Here is a 20,243-nt window from a genome sequence, read left to right as displayed (position 1 = left end):
TTAATGAAAAGCTAACACAGAGGAGGTCACACTTCATTAGAGAGCAGGAGTGACTGGGATCACTCTTTGTCAGCACTGTTACACAAGAGAGCCATATGCTGCCAGCCAGATAAGTCACATGACTAACGGGATAAAGTAATGTGATCATAAAGCATGTGAGGGCATTAGAAGGGCTCAGATTTTAGTGTTTATGAACACTTAAAAGCTAAATAAAGAAGACCAGATGTCACTGAAAGTCAATCACCCTGGAGTCAATCATTAAACATCTATAATTTACTCTAAAATATTTGATTGGACTACTCAGGATTTTGTATACTTTTATTACAGTAAATATAGCTGGTTGGCTGTTTACACGAACTATGTGAATTCGGCCACTCTTGCATTTTATCATTTCACTGACAAAGCCCCGTGTTGCAATGATTCCTTGTACAATAACACTCTTAGAAAGGTGTGCGAGCTTCACCCATATTGAGATGAATAAAGAACCGCGACGCACGTGTTTGAGCACACAGTTGGGTCGGTGCCATGGTTACTGACAACGCAGCTTTGGAGATCTGATATATGAGCAGGTTATCCTGCACTACGGCACATATAGTAATAGGCTGCATGAATGCGCAGGGGTGCGAACACAATGTGCTATATAAGAATGATATTTCGGTGTTTAATGCATATTGACCTCACATTCGGTTCCCTGTTTGCACAAAAGATTTAACTAGGAGTTATTTGGTACTGGGGAAATCTGATTATCTAAACAGTAAAAAAACGGGAAACATTTGCATAAAATCACGAGAGGCGGACCTGTGGGCTTACTTCAGGGTGCAACACAGTTTGGTGATTTCTCTCACTCTGGAACATGCTGAACCTGTCATCAGTCGTTACAAAAAAAGCACGGGCTGCGAAGTTTTCGGACACAATCGTATTAGATGCAAAACGCTTTGAATATTATTCTGTCCAAATGCATGTGAGTCTTTTCCTTCGCAAAATTTCGCGCATGAATCACGTTTCCGTAGCCAGGTCGCAATGGTTTAGTCCACATCATCCCATGAACAGCGGCGTTAGCTGGTGTAGTACACACAAGGTCTAATTACTGGACTTTGTGCTGGTGCAGCCTACACGTGAGACGGAAGCTGTTCCCAACCGGAGGCGCGCGTGCGCTCTAACCACAGAGCCGAGCCGACAGCTTTGCAAAGTGGCAGCTCAGAGTTCTATAGACATCAGTCTGAAACGCAGCTCAACTGGAGGACACGCTCAGTGCACCGTCTCCTCTCAGCCGTCCGTGTGCGAGTCGTGGAATAACAAACATTATATAAAGAAGCTCAGAAGCGAAACAGCGGCTGCAGAGAAGGAATGGATGAAAGAATACCGCATTTACAGGACAGACAGTTCATGGAGCACGCAGATTTCTTAGGGTGAGTATCGCTTTTTAAAACTCTGTCAAACTATGCATGATAAACAGTCATGACAGCCTTGTGAATAATGTTACACTTTCATTTTTAGTGTGGATTACCCCCCGCTCTACATGTGCAAATCCAAGCGAGGAATAAAAAGAGAAGATGGTGGGAAGGTGCGCGCGTTTATTTTCCTTCGAGTCTTAACGTCAAGTTTTGATCGAGCAACATTTCTGTGTTTGTGAAACTTGTCATAGCCACGTACACTAAACGTTTTAAACTCCTAGGGTATATTTCTGTTTTAATGGCTACAATAAAGGCTTGTATTTTCCGTGCCAACAGGACGCATACAAGTTACCACACCGGTTGATAGAGAAGAAGAGGAGAGACAGAATCAACGAATGTATTGGTCAGCTGAAGGATTTATTACCCGAACATCTGAAGCTGTCGGTGAGTCGATGTTCCAAAAAGTTTTTGCCGTTCTCAGGGAATGATTAGGGCATCTCCGAACAAGTCAACTAAACCTCTGTATTTTTTTCCCGACAGACGCTCGGACATTTGGAGAAAGCTGTTGTCCTGGAGTTAACATTGAAACATTTAAACGCACTGACTGCAGTCACTGAGCAGCAGCACCAAAAGATTATTGCTTTACAGAATGGTAAGATGACCATACACACGGGTAACTTACAAATATTTGTAGAAATTTGACTTTTTGATATTTTCTTATGGCGAATTAGGTTGTTTTGTAAAATGAGTTGATGGCTGCTTAAGGAAACTTTATAAGCCAACGTGTGCTTATGCATGCAAACATATTAATAGAAGCAAAGGACTGCGGAGTTTTTCATGCATATTGAGAAGTAATAAGAAGCTTCTTATTCAGACTGCGAAGTCACTGGTTTTAACGTACCATAACCAACAGAACAATGATTTGGTACTCTATTAACTTTCCGCAGGGGACCGGTCGATGAAATCTCCCATTCATGCTGATCTGGATGCGTTCCACTCTGGGTTCCAGGCTTGTGCCAAAGAGGTCCTGCAGTACCTGAGTCAGTTTGAGAACTGGACAGCACGAGAGCAGAGGTGCGCGCAGCTGATCAACCACCTTCACAAGGTGCTGGCGCAGTTCCAGTCCGGCGCGCCACAGCTACAGCACCAGCTACCCAATGGGGACGCACATGATGGCCAGAAATCTGACAGCCAAGCCAACTGTGTCCCGGTCATCCAGAGGACCCAGGTCGGAGAGCTTAACGAAAATGACACAGACACGGACAGTGGATACGGTGGCGAGGCTGAAAAGAGTGATGGCAAAGAAAAAGAATGTGAGCGCAACAAGGCGCAGGGACCCAAGGCAGTGAAGATCAAACAAGAGTTTGGAGATGATCGAGCTGCCAAAAAACCAAAGATGAGCTGGCCTGGGAACGGGATCGGTGGCGCAGATCCAACCAGGCCCGATCTGGCTTTTATGAACTCTCTGATGGGAATAAGCAGTGTGGGACAGCAGACACCACTTTGCATGCCTTTCTACTTCATCAACCCATCGGCCGCGGCGTCATATATGCCTTTTTTCGATAAAAACAACATTGAAAAGTACATGTACCCAGCGGCGGCTGCTCTTGCATCCCCTTTCCCCTGGCTATATCCTGCGCACGCGTCCGCAGCGGCGGCCGCGGCAGCTGCTGCTGCTTTCCCCGGTCTGTCTGCGCACTTGGGTGCCTCCTCTCAGTCCAAAGACTCCCACTCTGTAGACAACGACGGGTCACACGAGGCTGAGAGTAGCTCATCTGAGGAGCGCGATGAAAGTCCCGCAAGTGACGATGGAGAGGGTGACGTAGGTGAAACGTATCAGAGCAAGAATAGCCCACAAGACCAGCTTTCTGCATGTCAGACGAGCTAATAAATCTGTGTACTTCTTTGTGCATTCTGATGCAGAGTTCATGTATTTTCAATTTTTACAGTTAGGCTAGTCTTAAAGCGGGGTTTCACAGAAGAGTTTCTCGTGTACAGTATCTTGGTGAAACGGGACAGTTGTGACGGCGCGTGCCTTTTGCACTTATCTGCTCGATTAAACAATCTGAATGACTATCGACAATGATTGACACTTCACGGCTGTGTTGTGCTGCATTTAGTTTTTTATCCTCTTTGATAAAACATTTTGACATGGCAGCATTGGTGCCAAAACTTTGAGTACCACAACAGTGCGCAATATCTCAATCAATGATTCTCTTTAGATGTGTGAAGTTGCAACTGACCTCTGCCTATGATTAACATCCTGGCACACTCTGACTGTAAATATTACCTTGAAGCTCGTCTGATTCATCAACCTGTAAATGTGCACTAAATTGGCCCTACTGAAGAGCTCCTGGAACTGTAATGCCTCATTACCTCATCCCTAACTTTGCATGGGGGAAGGCTGGTTGGGAGGCACATTACTGTTCCTGCTGATAACTGAATGGTACTCACCTCCCAACATGCACACCATCTCAACCGTGAACAACATACACAAAGTCAGCAATCTTAAAAAATCACACATTTGAAATGAGAAAAGGGAGAGGCGTTCTGTCTGAATTCCTTCAACTCATCTTTACAAAAGTTTCCTTTGCGTATCCCTAACTAGAAGATTAAGAGTTTTCCTGACCAAAATTATAAGTTCCCTAAATGGAACATCGCTGCACATAGTTGCAGTGACCTCTGTACCTCCAGGAAACATTGTAGGATAGCACCTTATAGATCTTTGATATTGAATGTACCTGTATTTTCCCAGCTGTTAAACTTTCTATGTAGGATGATCTTTACTCTTTGAGACGTTAAGTGCACTTTTATCTGCTTTTACCCCCCCAGCAGTCACTTTATCATTTTGAAAGTCAGTCACTGTAGTTCTCTTTGAACTGTCCTATTGTGTTGATAGAAAACAAGATTTAACTTAAACAAAAAAGATCCCAGTTGCTTTGTGATAATTCCATGCAGTAAAGTGGTGATTTAGCGATTTTCCCAATTTCCCAAAACACTGCTTTTTAGCTCTTTCATGAGAAAATCATAATCTGATTCAAAAACCTGCAATTCTTTACACATCAGGTGATAATTATGTAAAACTGATAAAACGGGGAGAGAAACTGTGGTCATTGCCATGTTAAGAACATTATCTTGGCGTCTTTTCTAATTCCCGCAAGTGTAATAATGCTCTGCTTTTTAAAAAATGTACATTTGACTGAATAAACACCATTTTCATTGTGTTTTGCATACATGACAATGCTTTTTGTAGTTTTACTCAGCTGGTTTTGCCTCAACTCTCTTATCAACAGTAAAAAGTGGCATGTATGTTTGTAAATAGGGTTTTTTTTGTGAATATACCATTCAGTATACACGTCTTTATCAATGTTGTAGAGGTCTATGGATTTTCTTTTTTTTATTTTAAAGAATTAACTGAGCAACTGTTGCACATTTCGTTAATGCTTTACACATATGCTGTTCTAAATTATTGCTGAATTGTAAAATAAATATGAAAAACTAAACTTTGCAGGGGTTTTCTTGTTCTACACATATTCTGTATGTTATCATAGTCTCCAAGGTTAGCAAATGCAATACAACTTCAGTCAGTAAGTGTGAATCTTTGCCAGTGAAGACCCGAATGTAATATTTGGAAATCAGAAAATTATTAAGACAACTAGTAATGGATATTTTTGACTAAAGTACAGAGTTCAGTACCCCTAAAAGCACTCGTGAATAAAGAATACTGAATGTTGATCAGATGGAATGTAATGTAACAATCAGCTGACAGGTCACAGCAAAGGAATGTACAGTAAGCCACGGCTTTAAAAAAAAATCATGTGATAAAAGGGTGATGAAGAAAGATTACAGTCAGTCTGCAGAGACTGATGAAAAACAAGCGGCCTCCCAACTTGTCAAAAGCTTTAAGCAGGATCAAAACTGGTCTTTGTTGTTGCCATTAACTGGCCGACTGTAATTTCAGGTTAATCTTTTCAAACAATGTTTTTTAGGAACTTTGGCAACATATGAGTCAGATTACAGTTTACACCAGGTTTCAAGAGTGAACGCAGCCTGTTTTATTTGAGTAAATTCATGGAGCACTAATGTAATAATTAAAATGAAAAAACAACTATAGACTGTTTACTTTTGCATCCTCACATTCTAACTGTAGGATACAGTTACTTGAAAGTTCAGGTAAATATATTGTCCTTTATTTAATCATACATAGGGTGCTTGAAAGTTTGCGAAACCTTTAGAGTTTGCTATATTTCTGCAGGAATACAACATGATAAGGTTTCCTCTTAAATCTCAAAAGTGGGTAGAAGAATATACAAAACAATTAAGACAAAACATTATGATGATTAGTTTAAAGTGAGCAGAATGATGCAAACTTTAGGATTAGCTATTTTGAAAATGAAAGTGGAGTCAGGTGCTTTCAGTCACAGGGGAAAATATCTGGTGACAGTAGGCCATTTTATCATAAGGATCTAAGTTTAATCTCCACAACAAATTTGTGGAAGTGTGTAATAGTTCAAACAAAGGAGCTCTCTGAGGACCTCAGAAAAAGAGCTGCTTATGCTCTTCCAGCTAGACGTAGTTGGAAAACCATCTCAAAAAAGGTCACAGTTAGACCAACAAATAATTCACAAAGAGCAAGATGTGTAATAATCTGTGAAATCACAAAGGGGTCATTTCTAAGCAGCTGAAGGCCTCATGTTAATGTTCATGATCCCATCATCGGGAAAGGCTGCAAAGAGAAAGCTGCTCACCTAAAAAGATGCCTGTCTGCTGTTCCTGAAAGATCACATGAACGAGCCAGAGGGGTTTTAGAAGAATACTTTGAAGATGGATGGAAAGAACAAACCAAATATCACAATTAGAACTATATCTAAAGGAAATGCGAGGATCTGTCAGTGACCTGGATCTCAAGAAAATTAGTGTCTTATGGCACAACCCCAAAGTCCTTCCCAATAATGGTTAAAAGTTAACAAAGTTAATGTTCTGGAGTGGCCAATTCAAAGTCCTGAACCCAACAGTTCATGTTAGTAAGCCTGCAAACATTTCAGAGTTCAAGCTGTTCTGTGCAGAAAAATAGGCTCAAATTCTCTTCCCCCCTCCCGATGTCCACTGATCAACAGTTACTGGAAACTCTTTCAGTTATTACTTCACTAGTGGAATAATATCAGATACTAAAAGCAGAAGCTCACGTGTTGTTGGAACATTTGGATGAATAAATGAATGACCAAGTGTACTTTTCACTCATGAGTTTTCTGCCATTTAGATTTGTGTTAAAAGCTGGTGATCTGGGTTATATTTGTGGCCTAACAGACATGGGTAAGATTCTTAAATGTTCATTGAGTTTCATGCACCACTATAAGCAATACTGTAATTAGTCTCATTTCAAGCTAAGCAGCATGACTCATTATGTTAAGTTAATTAGCATTTTACATGCCAACAGCATTTCTTCTCATTTCATTCTACCATGAGAAAAAATAACTATCGATTCTCCTTCATGTGTCCCCCCAACTTTTTTTCCCTCACCATTGTTGTGTAAATGTCTCCCTCTAGTGGTGTAAAGCATGAAAACTTCAAGTTGAACAAATAAAGCAGTTTGACAAAAATAAATCCCCATTGATTTACATCCACAATCAATTTTAAACAATTTCATCGAGTGCCAGTTGAGAGACGTCTAATTTTTGTCATATGGTTTATTGAACCATGCAATCCATATCATATCAGCAGCCTGTTACAAACATACATACCTGTCCACACTTTGCAGTATAGTAAGGCAGGAAAAATAAAATCAGGTTACGTACAGTCGACATCTTAGAGTTGTCTAAAAGATATGCAGTTGTAAACAGTGACCACAACTATGCGACAGTACTGATCAAAACTACAGTACACATCTGTTGCAAGACAAGAAAAAGACAAAAAACTACTTAAATGTTAATACATTTGACAGGACATTGTATTATGGTAACAACACAGTGGCAAACACAGAGTACTAATAGCGTGTTCTTTCCTTTGACATTGCTACAAAACACTGACAGAAAAAAAAAAAAAGTTTTTCTTCGTTGTCGTGCTTTTAACATTGGTCGCAGTTCAGAACTAATATCAACTGACATGTGATCCTAACTCACTATGATCATTCCTTCAAGGTCCCCACTAAAATCTTCATTGTACATTATTTCAAAACGCCATTTGTGGAATGAATATAAGGCACTTTGACGTGTTTAGCAGCTGAACTACAACCTAAGACTGGCTTTGTAACTTGGCTGTTCTGGCTTGACACACACACACGCAAACTTCTAAAAACACAGACTTACAGACAAACGCACATTGTTGATCTATGCTCGAGGAGGTTCTTGTAACCTTGATTATTCTGAATGCATGCGCATGCATGCGGACAAACACACCCAAGCCGTTTTCATCACCGACTCAAACTCTAATTCACACAGTACCTGTGACCATTCATTCTATGATTCCATGCCACCATTTTTAGATCAACAGATTTACTGCACTACGGGTACTCTGCACATTCATATATGGCCAACACAATCATGCAATAAGACCCGCTAATCTTTGGCCACGTGATACTTAGGAAAAACAAGCATAATACATTCAAAAATATACTGTGTAGTCATAAAACAACAACAACAAAAAAAAAAAATCAGCTTAAGAGGATAATTAACACTGTTTAAATATGCAGCAATTACTGCTGGAATCAGAGCCTGCATTTTTGTAACTGCGTATGCACCGCTTTGTCATAAAATACACTAGCTGGCTAAGTAAAGCTGAAAAGTAATAAAACGTTTACAGTAAGCTATCATTTTGGTAAGGACAGACAGTAACATTCCCCAGTAACAAAACTATTAACCACTTGTGCATAGTTTTAAGTTGAACAAACAGAGCACAGTAATAGGTTCACAGTTTTACTACAGACTCAAATAGATCCTTCACTAATATAAGAGCCAGTCGTGATGCTGGAAAAATAATACAGATTCACATACTAAGATTCTCATGAATACTGTCCGGAGGGAAAGGGTTGTCAATCAAGATGCTAAGAAGAGAACAATACAAATCATACAGCAGGTACTAAAGTGAGAATCAAAGTACAACAAGTGGATATGTTTACATAGGAAGTCCACAACAGCCAGACGTTTAAGAGAGTAACATGTTCAGAGACCAGGGAACATGGAGGTGTTGCTGTGTTTTTTGTTTCACGCCATAGCTTTAAACCATCATTTACTTCCAACAAGTGCTCTTCAACTTCCATTCAGAGATTGTTTCTTCCCACCAAAAGTAGCTTTCAGGTATTAAGAAAAAATTAAATGCATAGTCATGTGCTACGGAGACATCCTGTCCTTAGATACTGACTTACACATCAGTTCATAAGAGTCACACGTAGATGCCCTCCGGGTTCAGTCCAGAGCTGAGAGGGCTGTGGAGGACACGGAGATGACTGGACATAGCGTGGGACGAAACGGGGCGCTTCAGTGAGCCTGTCAGTGGAACTAAATCTGCAGAGAAAATGGTGTGACAGAGAAAATGAAAGTCTATCTTTACTGATTGACCAAGTGGAATTTGCCTGGTATGAATTACCATGTGACAATTTAAACTGCACCAGTGGAAGACAGTAGAATGTTTAGGAGATCCCTTTTCATGCAGCCCTCCAAGTGATGCAATATCATACATTCCTGCTATGAATCCACCAGGGGGCACAACTGAGCTTTGCAGAAAATTAGACAATGCAGTGGAGTTAATGGCCAGACAATAGGGCCTTCATTTCCACACGTCTATTGGAAGGTTACATGAGGTTAATCACCACTCATTTATTACTTTTCATAATCTAAAATAATTAGTATGAAGCGTAATTAAGACGCCCAATCCAATAAACAATAAAATGGCGACATGTGTCAAGCAGTAGAAAGATTATCTGGAAACATATTCTAGTTAAGACAAATAACATCTACATTTGACTAAATGCAAATAGGTTAAAACGTTTTAGCTATACTTGTACCATAGCTGCATTCTGTTTCTCTATATACTTAGTAAATGTTCACACAACTAGTGCACCACCTTTAATGTTATGAATCCAAGTCAAAATAGGACATCCAAAACAAAGCATTGACACAATAAAAGTGTCATTTTTCAATTTGCTTTAGCCCTCCAAAGTTAGTGTGCAGAAATATTCAGAAGTGTGTTTGAAAAATTAGGCTTAATCTAATACAAGTTTGCTGTTTTTTGCATTTACTGTAGGTTAATGCTTCTGTTTTAGTGCTTACAAAACTTGGTTAAATGAATAAACTGTGAGATGAATTTTCAGCTCTTTGCTTGCAAGGTCAAATGAACAGTAGGTGGTTATATCCAACTGTTTCTCAGTACTGGATTATCATAAAGTTTTTTAGCAACCATCTGGCTATTACTCGTGCATAGCCTATGTTGCCTTGCTCTAAAGATTGGGTGCTCTTAGTTTATGTGCCAGCTCTTTGCTGGCTTCCTGTAGGATGACAGAGCTGTGGTCCAAGGAACCCATCGCAGAAACTGCTGAGCACATCATTGGGACCACATGGTGGACGGATGGAGGGTAGAAAGAGAATGTAGAGTGAATGAATGACTTCTAAGTCTGTCTGTACCAGGCCACTGTTGGCTGGCAGCCTGTTACTTCCACTTTAAATGGAGCAGAAAGACTGGTACTGCATGTACTTTTCATTACTGCTTTTTTCTGCTCATTCTCTGCATCACCAACCAACCCACACTCACACATGAACACAGAACTGAGTCATTTTCTCTCAGCTGGCTGTCAAGACATGAGGCTACAAAGTAATAGGTGCCTTTCTGGACAGAGGACTTCACTGATACAGGGAGACTGCTCTTTGATAATAAAATAAGTTGATAGTTGCATGTATGATGACAAACCAAAGAGCAACATCCACCCTAAAACAGCCTACATTCTAGGATACTAAAAATCTTATCTTTTCTGGGTTGGATCCTTTCTAGTCCATCACACTTCTCTGGCATTTCTGTCAACAACTAATGAATGGAAGTCACTTCCTCAATTGTCATTTAGAGACCTGGGGATAGTCCAAGTGTCTCCTGCTGTCCCAGAGAAGAAAATATCAGAAGAAAATCTCATTACCTATAACATGACTGTTGGTAGCGTCATCCTCAGTGGGTTCAGCTGGCAGCACTGTGACTTTGGTTCCTGTCTGCTTGATGAACTGCTGCAGGTTAACCTGCCTCAGCTCCTTGGTGAGCTGCTCCAGCTCGTGCTGCATGTCCTTCAATGAAACAGACCAAGTGAAAAACAAACCAGCAGCTCCAATCTTAACAACAACGTCTGGACATCATCTCACACACCTGATCTTTTACAGGTTTACAGAGTGACAATTGCTCGTCTACGATTTGGTTATGAGAAACTTTTTGACTAAAAGCACAAGAATAAAAATTACACATTTTCAACTCAACTACCAACTTTGTTTAGAGTTGGTTCTGTTATGCTAGTGGCTACTCGTGTAACCTCGAGCTCTTTGCCTCGAGCAGAGATGAGGAGCAGGCTACAGAGACCAAGTAAGCTCACATAATTCTAACTTCATACAAACACATTTGCTCAGTTTAAAACTTGTACTCCTCAGGCTCGTTTATCTGATTTGGCACAGGAGTTTTCCCTCTGGAGCCCCAGAAGGCTTTATGCAACTTAAAAATACTTTAAAATATATGCAGTTATACTCCCAAGACTAGTGAGTGAGTGGCCAGGTCTTAAATATTGTCGCCATATGCTCACCTGCAGTTTCTTGCTGTTTTGGCCAAGCGATCTGTCCACAGCCCTGCAGCTGCTCTCCAGCTGGACAGCCTGTCTCTCTTGGGCCTTCAACTCTGTCTTGACCCTGAGGACCCGAGTCCGAGCCTCAGCCTCACTGACCCACTGGGTCTCCTGCCGCTCTCTCTGCAGCTTCTCCTCTTCCAGGCCTGCTTCTACGCCCTGGAAGTAAAACAAAAACAAAAAAAAAGTCTGAACATTTGACTAAAAGGAGGTAGCCAACTAAAATATACCAACATTCCAGGAAAGATTGTAGAAAGATTGCAATATTAACAGCATGTATTTTTTCCATTATATTCCAGGAAAGTCTCTTGACTGATTGCACACCTGTACCATTGTCAGCTTTTCTTTGATTTCCAGCTCGCAGCCCTGCAGACGCCCTCTCAGCTCCTGCAGCCTTTCCTCCAGCTGTCTCTCACTCTCTAGCTCAATCTGCAATTCAGTGGCCCAAAATTCTTCCTCCTCCATTTCCACCTCATTCTTCATCAGATGCTTCTCCAACTTCAGGATCTCCTCCATCAACCCTCCCCCTCCGACCAGTCCCAAAGTGCATCCTCCACCTCGGCCCCCTCGACCTTCAGCCCAGACTTGGAGCTCAGCCTCATAGGCCTCCAACTTCTTCTCCAGCACATTCAGAGTCTCTCTCTGTAGGCCGACCAGTCTGACCAGATCTTCCATGCGACAGGACCACAGGCCAGCAGGAGCTGTTCCAAAGCCCAATCCTGCATGGTGGGGGTTTCCACCATTTCCCATCAGAAGTCTTCGCTTGCCCTCGGCCTCACCAATTCGGCCTCCGCTCAGTATGTCCCTTAGGCTTCTGGGTGCACCAGTGAAAGTGAGAGACTTGCGGCGTGGTTCACGCCGACGGAGTGAGCGATCGTTGGGGTAACGAAGCTTCGCAAGAGGAGGGAGACTCTGACGATGCAGCCCACGCTCAGGCCCCCTGAGAGGGGGGCCTTCTGAGGGGGGCCGCTCTGTCAGTGATGGGCCCGTGCGAAGCAGGATCAGCTGAACATCGCCAGCATACTGACCCCAGGTGTTCAGAGAAGCTACAGGGCTCTCGTGAGGGGCAAGGTGACGCTCTGTATCCCGCCATTTTTCAACTAGAGTGTATCTTCCCGTTCGACCTGTAAACAACACAAACACATTCAGAACAGTATATGCACAGTGACTCGTCATATATGGGGAAATTTCTTTTAACCCCTATAAGAGTTGGGTTTTCTTAGAAAGGTCAAACTTTTATCTTCAACACTGGGGGCTTGGTTTACAAAAATGATGGTTTTCATCCCCAAAATGTCCTCTTTCTGCAGATGCAAATTAATTACAACCCCTGGCAAAAATCGGTTTGGAGAAAGTCCACTAAGCCACTGTATTTACTGAAACGAATAAATAAATACATTGAACATTCTCACTTTTTATCTTTTAAAATTGTAATAAAATTGCAGCAATTTTAGCTTTACGTTTAGCAAAATAATCCATAAAGAATTAATTATATTTTCCACAATTCTTTCCTCTACTTGATCTACTTGAAACTGGGTAATTTTACGCATTCTTTTAGGTAGGTTTTTCAAAGTCAGAATGTTCAGCTATCAAATAAAACTGTTTTGTTTCACATCTGCATTTTGTTCATTTCTATTTTGACCAAATAAAAAAGCTGAATATACATTTTTCCCCAAATAGAGTCGAGGTGTACGTGTGTTTCAGGTTGCTGGCATTCTGCTTTTTTGTTTATAAATTTAAAGATAAAGACAAAATCCATGTAAGTTGCATAATCATGACAAAGTTCAAATATGTGACAAGTTTCTGGGTAGTTTCACAGTGCTCTGAACTTTAATACATTGATTGAATAAGACTTAAGATCTGCTGCATTAGGAAAATTAACTTTAACTTTAACTCAGTTAACAAGTGCTGCTTACTCTGCCACTGTACATAATTGTGTTCATTTTCAAAGCTAACCAGGTCAAGAAAAAGAGACAAAGAAAAAGTCATTTCCAGTGTGACAAATGCCAAGTAAATGAGATAATCGTATGGCATCATTAATAGAAAGCAACACAGAAATCAGAAATGGACTCTGAGAGACGGGGACAGTCAATCAGAGGCAGAGAGTTTGGTGCTCTTTCATCAGTTTTATAAAACATGGAGTCACGCAAAACAGAGCAGTTAAACAAGAGACCATGCAAGTAGTGTAGCAGTGTATCCGCAAGTTATCAACTAGTTTCAGAACCTTTTCACATTTGATTGCATCATTATGATAAATTGCTTCACGCTCGTTAGAGAAACTCTGGACACAATCATTTCTACGACTGGATAGACAGAGATGCTTCTTAAATATCAAAGGTTCAAGTCAATACTTGATGTTTGGTCACTTAACATGGCGTCTACAGTACGTGTTAAATATCAAGAAGCAGAGGAGGGGGCTCAGAAAGAAGTGCTGCTTTCACAGTTTGGCAGGAGACTGAGGGATGAGTCAGACTTTCCCTCCTCCTCCCCTGCGCTTTGTGGGAAGTGATGTCAATACAGTATGCTCAAGTGCCCCCCGTTCCTGAAGGAGCCATATGGGAAAGCGGGGCGCTTAAATCCAAGAAAGTACCAATATAGCTCCTGATTATGGCCCACTGCATCTCAGCAGGAGCTTACCGAGTAGGCACGAAAGATGATAGTTGTTTACTTCATCAGGACTTCTTTTCAGTTTGCAAAAAACGGCAGCTTGGTATTTTACAGAGACCTAAACCCAGATTAGAGCTGGGGATAGGTGAATGCGAAACAACTTGATGAAACTGCTCCGTCTATATGTTATTCAAAATGTAACCTAAAATTCAGAGTCATACATTCACCGGCCAACATGTAAATAACATTGTTTACCAAGCAGTATCTGTAGCCCTCTTTTATCACGAATGATCCTGATAAGACTTAAATATGTGCTCCAGAAACATGACGCAGAAAATATATGGATATAAACACTATAATTCCTCAAACATTTCTTGGCTACATGACAGCTTGTGCCTCAGGTTTGCTTGCTGTAGCTTCTATAATAACAGGAATATTTACCTATGGCCTGAGCCAAAGCAATCACCACTTCCTGGCAGGTGGTTGCTTCTGTGACCCCACATACAACTCTCTGGACTCCGTCCACCCAGACTTTGAGCTCCATTTTGGGTCAGAAGTGAGGGGGCCAGTTGTGGTGAGTTGGCCTCAACATTATTGAAGACTGTAGTGATGCAGGGCGGCTGAAAACCCTCTGGCTAATTCACTGTGGAGGAAACGCAGGGAAAAACAGGAAGCAGTTAGTCAGGATGTACTCGAGGCCAAAGTTACAAGGCTTCTATGCTTGCAAGCTTAAGTCGTTGGAAAAAAAATGGTAGAAAAATTAAATGGAGGAATAAGGTTATTTTAGCACTAGCTTAAAAGTTAAAGAACAGTCCAGTGGAGACTGAACTCCAGACATGCCAGGGCCACCTCGCTGTAACACTGTTGTTTTGTTCTTCTCTATGAATAGGTGCACATCTGTTGGGGGTGCAGGAAGAATCTGCCAGCAGACATTCTCAAGCCCAGTTCCTGCTTTTGTACTGAGAATCGGATGGAAGCACTGACCACAGAAATTTTTGTTCAGTAACACAGAAACAACAAAAATACAAAAGGGACTGGAAATGTGGAGCGAGAAAGAAGATTCATAACACAAAGGAGCAGAGAAAGTTTTCATTATGATATTAATGTGCTGTCCCCAAAGGAGCGGGACAGCGAATCTAAAAAATGAAAAAGAAAAACAACATTTCTAAAAATGTGTTTAGTTAAATGTTGTTTGAGTCGTTTCCTGAATGCTGCTGCATTCGGTATTAACGATTTGCCTTCCTTCTCACTGCTGCATCCTCTAAATTTTTTGTTTGTTTCGTCTGAAATGTTGTTGAGGCTGCATTGTGTGCTTGGTTTTGATGTTTTCTGAGACTGCCCAGCTGTCTACTAACATGACTTAAATATTTCCAACACGAGTTAGGCGGATGTGCAAATGTAGACTGGTTCCTCACATTATCAGATCTACAAATCAAAAGATGAACAGCTTTTGACAAAACACGGTTTTGACAAAACAAACCCCTAAATTTAGGGGTCGTTCAAAATGTTTCTCAAGGACAGTCAACAAAGATGGAATGAACGGCCGATCACTCTCTATGAATCTAACCTTCAGTGCACCTACAGCACTGTGTCAAACGGTCCTATTGTTCGCCATCTCCCCAGCAATTACACCTCCCCCAGCCCACATGTGCCGTACCCTCACAAAGTCATCCACACCAGTCTCTGTCATATCCTCAACCAACAGCTTTTAAAAATATATTCACGACACTGAGCAGTACTTCGAGGTAACAAAAGCATCCAAAGGAAGACAGATGGGCGTTACAATAATCATTCTGATTGCCGACTTAAAAATACACATCACATGTTCAAGGTGACATCTAGAAAAAGCTCACGTTTCCAGTCCAAAGCACAAAGTGTCATACAGGAGAGCAAATCTTTACATTTAAGAAAGTGAAAACAGCAAAGGTTTGATTCTTTTGATTGATACATGGTGTTAACAATTCCACAATTGTTTCTCAAAACCATCACGATACAAAACAAAACCTTGGAGTTCCATTCAAAACGGTGCCACTTTTGGATTAATCCGGCGTGCACGGCTGTGCATTCATAGCTGGAAGAGCGTCACCCTTGTCGGTCGCCTGCTCACACTATTCTTGGCACACTCACAGATGGTTTGAAAGTACTTTTGTCCCTCATTCAGACAGTCCTTAAATGGCTGTAAAAAGCTGAGGGATGGAGAGGAACTGGAAAAAAAATTCACAGACAAGAAGACTGAGATTTTCAGTGTAGTTGCTCAAAAACATTGTCACCATTTTGTTTAACCCCTTTGTGCAAAGAGATGTTTTAAACAGTAATAGACTTGGTCTTGACACAAAGCAGGCACAGCAGATCAGCTGGGGAGAAGGAGTTTGGATACACTAAAGGGGGAAGGGGTCTGAGATGGGAAAAAAACACCGTCTACAGCAACACTTTAAGACAAACGTATGAGACCGACTATATGAGACTGAGGGATTTATAAATACCACAGCATGGAGTGTTGTCTAATGCTCTGGCATTAGAAAAATAAATTGCAATCTTCTTTTACAGAAGCTCAAGACGACTCAGCGGCCATTTCCAAAGGTCACTTGCTTTGGTCCAGACTCGTACCATTTGTATTCATTAACATTAACCTAAAAAACCCAACTGATGATACCAGCACAGTGGTGCAGGGCACAGTGCCATCCTCAGCTCTGCAAGCTCCATTCCTTTGGCCCGTCGAAGCCACAGCCTGGGGGGATGCCCGCCTCCTGATTTGTGCAGCTTGCTTTGTGCCAGAGAGGCATTTCATGAGGCAGAGGAGCACTTGGATTTCTGTGAGTTCTATTAAAGCTCAGTTGAGATTATAAACTCCTGTAAAACCTAAAATCCAGATGACTTCAGGGCCCGATAGCACTGATTGTTTCAGTGTGGTGTTGAACAACACTGACTCGAGATGCATTCCTCTCTGAGCAGTGAGGAGTGTGTGAGCAGCAGTGAGCGGCACGTCTGCCCGGCTGCTGATGACAGTTCTCCAGACCAACAGGAGCACACCAAGCTGGCAGGGAAAAGGCTTCAACGGGCTGCTGGTGTAAACATTCTGCCATATGCTACTGTGGGGGTTTCAACACAACTAATATATCTCAGTAATATACACCAAAAAGAAATACTCAATACTGTTGCAGCACATTTAGAGGCTTTACAAGCTGTCGAGCATCACAAACCAACCTCTATCTCGGCCAGGTTAGTAGTTTGCTAAACAAACAAAATTCTTATTAAAACAAAACCCAAGAGTGAACATGAGGGAGAAGGAAAACCCTAAGGTTAACATGTTCTGGCTCCACAAAGCAATGATATCCTGGTTCCTGTCAACATTTGCTGACCATTGTTCAACAAGTTAGAATAGAATAGAAAAATACTTTATTCAACATGTCGTGTTCAGGTACTCAACAACACGGCAATTCAACAACATGGTCAACTTTGTGCATTATCATTTAGAGAGAATTCATATCAAAGATGCTCCTAAAAACAAATTCATTATAAAAAAGGTTCATGTCATCAGAAACTCCCCCACACTGCTGTTAATCGAAGACAAAAGGCTATAACTTTTGGACTAGCAACATTGGTCCAGTGCTTGAAACCTTCTCACCGATTGGTTACCAAACTTTAATTCACACTGCTTCTTCCCCTCTAGAGTAGCATGTAACTACTAGCAATTCATACTCTGCTGTAATTGGCAACAGATCTGTTGTGAAATGGATCTCTGCGAGTAGCCAAAGACAGGCACCGGTTTTGTAGAGTTGCTGCTGGTGACTGTGCTGAAACAAACTGTCAGGAATCCCTTTCTCCCATTTCAATTCTCTCAAATAATCATCATGCACGATGACTACAGAAACGCATCTAATCTCTGGGCCTGAATCAGTCTAAACTCTTGCCAAGAGCTTACAGTCATTGTATGACATGCTGACAGGATGGAGCCATTGTGGTTAAGAGTATTGCAGTGGTAACCAAGTCAAAGAAGGTCCTCATCACAGCTATGTCAGCTTAGTGTGCATACAATACCGTCTGTGAGTGTAAACATTACAGAGCATGGTAAAGACCAGAGACAGGCCTTGATCCTGTGGAGAGGGAACTGATAACATCCAGAAGATGCATTCCTGGGCTGTGAGAAAGCAACTGGCCATGAATAAGAGATAAGAAAGTTATGGGTCCTTCTCAGTTATGTGATCTTGGAAGCCCAGAAACAACTAAAAGGTATGCAATGACAGTTCGTTTCTGAAAAACAAAAACAGATGAAGCACCTTTTCTAATGTTCATCATGTTCTTCCACAACTAATTTCATGTCTAATTTGCTGCTACACAACAATAAGATTGAATGCTTCTAACAAAGATAACTGCTAATTAATCAGCAGTCAGAGGGGACATTGCCATCACTCAATAAGACCTTTACAAAAAGACTCAACTGAATACACTTAAACCAGTTAGGACTTTGGATGGAGATGTTCATATGCTGAAACAGATCTTAATGGGTTAGAACAGTGACCCGTAGGTCAACGGCCTAAAGCTACAAAGACACCCCAACATGAAAACTAAATAACAAACAAGTTAGACCCAGTTCCTGCTCAGAGTTATTTTGCCCCACTTTGAAGGGGTGCTCGAGAAAAATCCCACATTCAGTCACGCTAACACAACACCCACAGCTCCTATGAGCTCTTCAGTGGCCCCCGCCCTGGGGCTATACTCCTCTGTCTCTTTGCCTGGTTGATATTAAACTATTAGGAGCTGAAGCAGCCTCCCCCATTTGGGAGGTCAGCGCTGGCAGAATCTCAAACATCTGGACGGCACGCTCAGCCAGCAATAATGCCGTCTTTGTTCCATTGCCATATTCACTGCTCACTGGCCAGCTTTGAAGAGCCAGCAGGCTCCTGCAGCAGGGCAGAGGCTGAGCAGCAACACAGCAGGGCTACAAGAGGCATCTGGCCAATTCATACATGTTACTGTGGTTTGTAAAACATCATCTGGAGCTGACTCACTCTCTTGCATATGAGCATTTATGAAATTAAATGGTTTGACAGGAGCAGCTGGGATGGCAGTCACAAACAAAAGTGCCACATTTATTTTCTTTCCGGTCTGTCGGTGGTTGCTTTCAGCCTTTCCTTCATGCTGCTCCAACACAAGTGAACGCAGCAAAGACCACTAAATTACATGATCCTATTCCTCAACTCAAGCAAACTTCTGTGAGGGCATTAAACCTTGTGTCTTAGTGCAACAACTCCACAAGTTGGTCTGCTGCACAGGGTGTTATGCTTTACACAAGATGAACTGTGTCAGGTTTTTTTATTTTCAGGTCAGATTCTGCTGTTCAAAATGACTGCTGAAGATTTTCCAGAGTGCAAGAGCTAGAAACATTTGTAGATGATGCTGCAGCTGATAAGAAACATCTGTAATATACCAGTAAGTGTAAAACATCACATTTGGTGAATGTCCTGCTGGGTTAGGGTTAGACATTTGGACTTTTGGGCAACACTATAAGAGGAGAAAACTACATGATCTTAACTTAGAATAGCTGTGAATTTCACATAAAAAGGGGTGGTTAAAATCACTCTAAGCTTAATATTTCGGCACCCAACATCATGACAGACAAAAACAAACAAACGAAAAAAAGGAAACACGAGCACCTTTAAACATTCCAACCAACCTCTGTGTTTGTAGTCGGTGTGGAGGCTGGAGTAATGGCGTAAAGGGCTTGTAGTTGCTTCAGAGAGTAGCAGAACTATTCCACTACAGAAATGTTTCCGTTATCTCCGCCTCTCTACTACAACAGGCTCAGCTGCGGCGCAGTCTATTAGAATTATGTCCGTGGTGGTCCTACCTTTACGGCACAAACAAGATACAGCTCAGCTCTCCCTCTCCGGGTGGAAGTTTGGGAAGAAAACACAGGTAAAAGCGTGAAATCCGCAAATGTTGTTCTCCCTCCCCACTGCACAGTAAATCACTTCCAGCGAACTGCAACAAAGTCACGTTTCAAAACCAGAGTAACAGCGCGCAAACGCTTCCATAATTAGATAAAGGACGTTAAAAGCCGCTGTCCTAAAGTTTGCGTGCGTCCTCTCCAGGCGCTACTCCTCTGCGGTCTCAGCAGCAAGCTGCGGAAAATGCCCCTCTCCTCTCCCCTGGTTCATTACTCCTGCTGGTAAATACATCGCGTTGGAACTGGGACACCGCAAGGCATTGTGGACTGTTTAAAGCTGCAAAACACTGAGGGGAGGATACATTTATCCAACTTTTACACATACGGAATATCTACACAACAGATGAAGCACACTTTTCTCCAGAAGCAACGGAATCAAAAACATTTAGATTAGGAATCGTATCTGTGTGTCCATTTTATTATGTTAAGACCAGGCTTAAAAGCTCGCCAAAAATAAAGTTGAAGCTTATTCTCTAACCCCAAAACACACATAAAT

General features: G+C 41.7%; 2 protein-coding genes across 5 annotated transcripts; one reads left to right on the top strand and one right to left on the bottom strand.

The window, feature by feature from the left end:
- Positions 1 to 855: 855 nt before the first annotated feature.
- Positions 856 to 4,868, top strand: bhlhe41 (basic helix-loop-helix family, member e41). Its single transcript, XM_072385576.1, has 5 exons — positions 856 to 1,409; positions 1,498 to 1,564; positions 1,731 to 1,838; positions 1,935 to 2,046; positions 2,342 to 4,868. The coding sequence occupies exons 1-5, from the start codon at positions 1,348 to 1,350 to the stop codon at positions 3,280 to 3,282; spliced, it is 1,290 nt and encodes a 429-aa protein (XP_072241677.1). The 5' UTR covers positions 856 to 1,347; the 3' UTR covers positions 3,283 to 4,868.
- A 2,195-nt stretch (positions 4,869 to 7,063) lies between these two features.
- On the bottom strand, positions 7,064 to 19,985 carry rassf8a (Ras association domain family member 8a). 4 transcript variants are annotated; one of them, XM_072385571.1, is made up of 6 exons: positions 19,455 to 19,985; positions 14,242 to 14,443; positions 11,521 to 12,320; positions 11,158 to 11,355; positions 10,513 to 10,654; positions 7,064 to 8,893 (listed from the first exon to the last, which is right to left on the bottom strand). In XM_072385571.1, the coding sequence occupies exons 2-6, from the start codon at positions 14,342 to 14,344 to the stop codon at positions 8,772 to 8,774; spliced, it is 1,365 nt and encodes a 454-aa protein (XP_072241672.1). In that variant the 5' UTR covers positions 14,345 to 14,443; positions 19,455 to 19,985; the 3' UTR covers positions 7,064 to 8,771. The 4 variants fall into 4 exon arrangements, with proteins under 4 accessions (XP_072241672.1, XP_072241671.1, XP_072241674.1 ...); XM_072385570.1 differs by having other exon boundaries at positions 19,475 to 19,985; XM_072385573.1 differs by having other exon boundaries at positions 11,527 to 12,320; positions 19,475 to 19,985.
- Positions 19,986 to 20,243: the final 258 nt, after the last annotated feature.

Source organism: Leuresthes tenuis, unplaced genomic scaffold, assembly GCF_036924035.1.
Source record: "Leuresthes tenuis unplaced genomic scaffold, fLeuTen1.0.hap1 SCAF_5, whole genome shotgun sequence".
NCBI classification, from domain to species: domain Eukaryota; kingdom Metazoa; phylum Chordata; class Actinopteri; order Atheriniformes; family Atherinopsidae; genus Leuresthes; species Leuresthes tenuis.
This window is presented reverse-complemented; position numbering and strand designations above follow the sequence as displayed.

What these genes read in the sequence shown, in the direction of transcription:
- bhlhe41 (XM_072385576.1), top strand. Translation starts at nt 1,348, where the DNA reads ATGGATGAAAGAATACCGCATTTACAGGACAGACAGTTCATGGAGCAC. An exon ending in GAGCACGCAGATTTCTTAGG is followed by an intron (nt 1,410 to 1,497) that starts GTGAGTATCGCT and finishes TTTCATTTTTAG; the next exon opens with TGTGGATTACCCCCCGCTCT. An exon ending in CCGAACATCTGAAGCTGTCG is followed by an intron (nt 1,839 to 1,934) that starts GTGAGTCGATGT and finishes TTTTCCCGACAG; the next exon opens with ACGCTCGGACATTTGGAGAA.
- rassf8a (XM_072385571.1), bottom strand. Translation starts at nt 14,344, where the DNA reads ATGGAGCTCAAAGTCTGGGTGGACGGAGTCCAGAGAGTTGTATGTGGG. An exon ending in AAAAGCTGACAATGGTACAG is followed by an intron (nt 11,356 to 11,520) that starts GTGTGCAATCAG and finishes TTTTACTTCCAG; the next exon opens with GGCGTAGAAGCAGGCCTGGA. An exon ending in TACCAACAGTCATGTTATAG is followed by an intron (nt 8,894 to 10,512) that starts GTAATGAGATTT and finishes TTTTCTCTGCAG; the next exon opens with ATTTAGTTCCACTGACAGGC.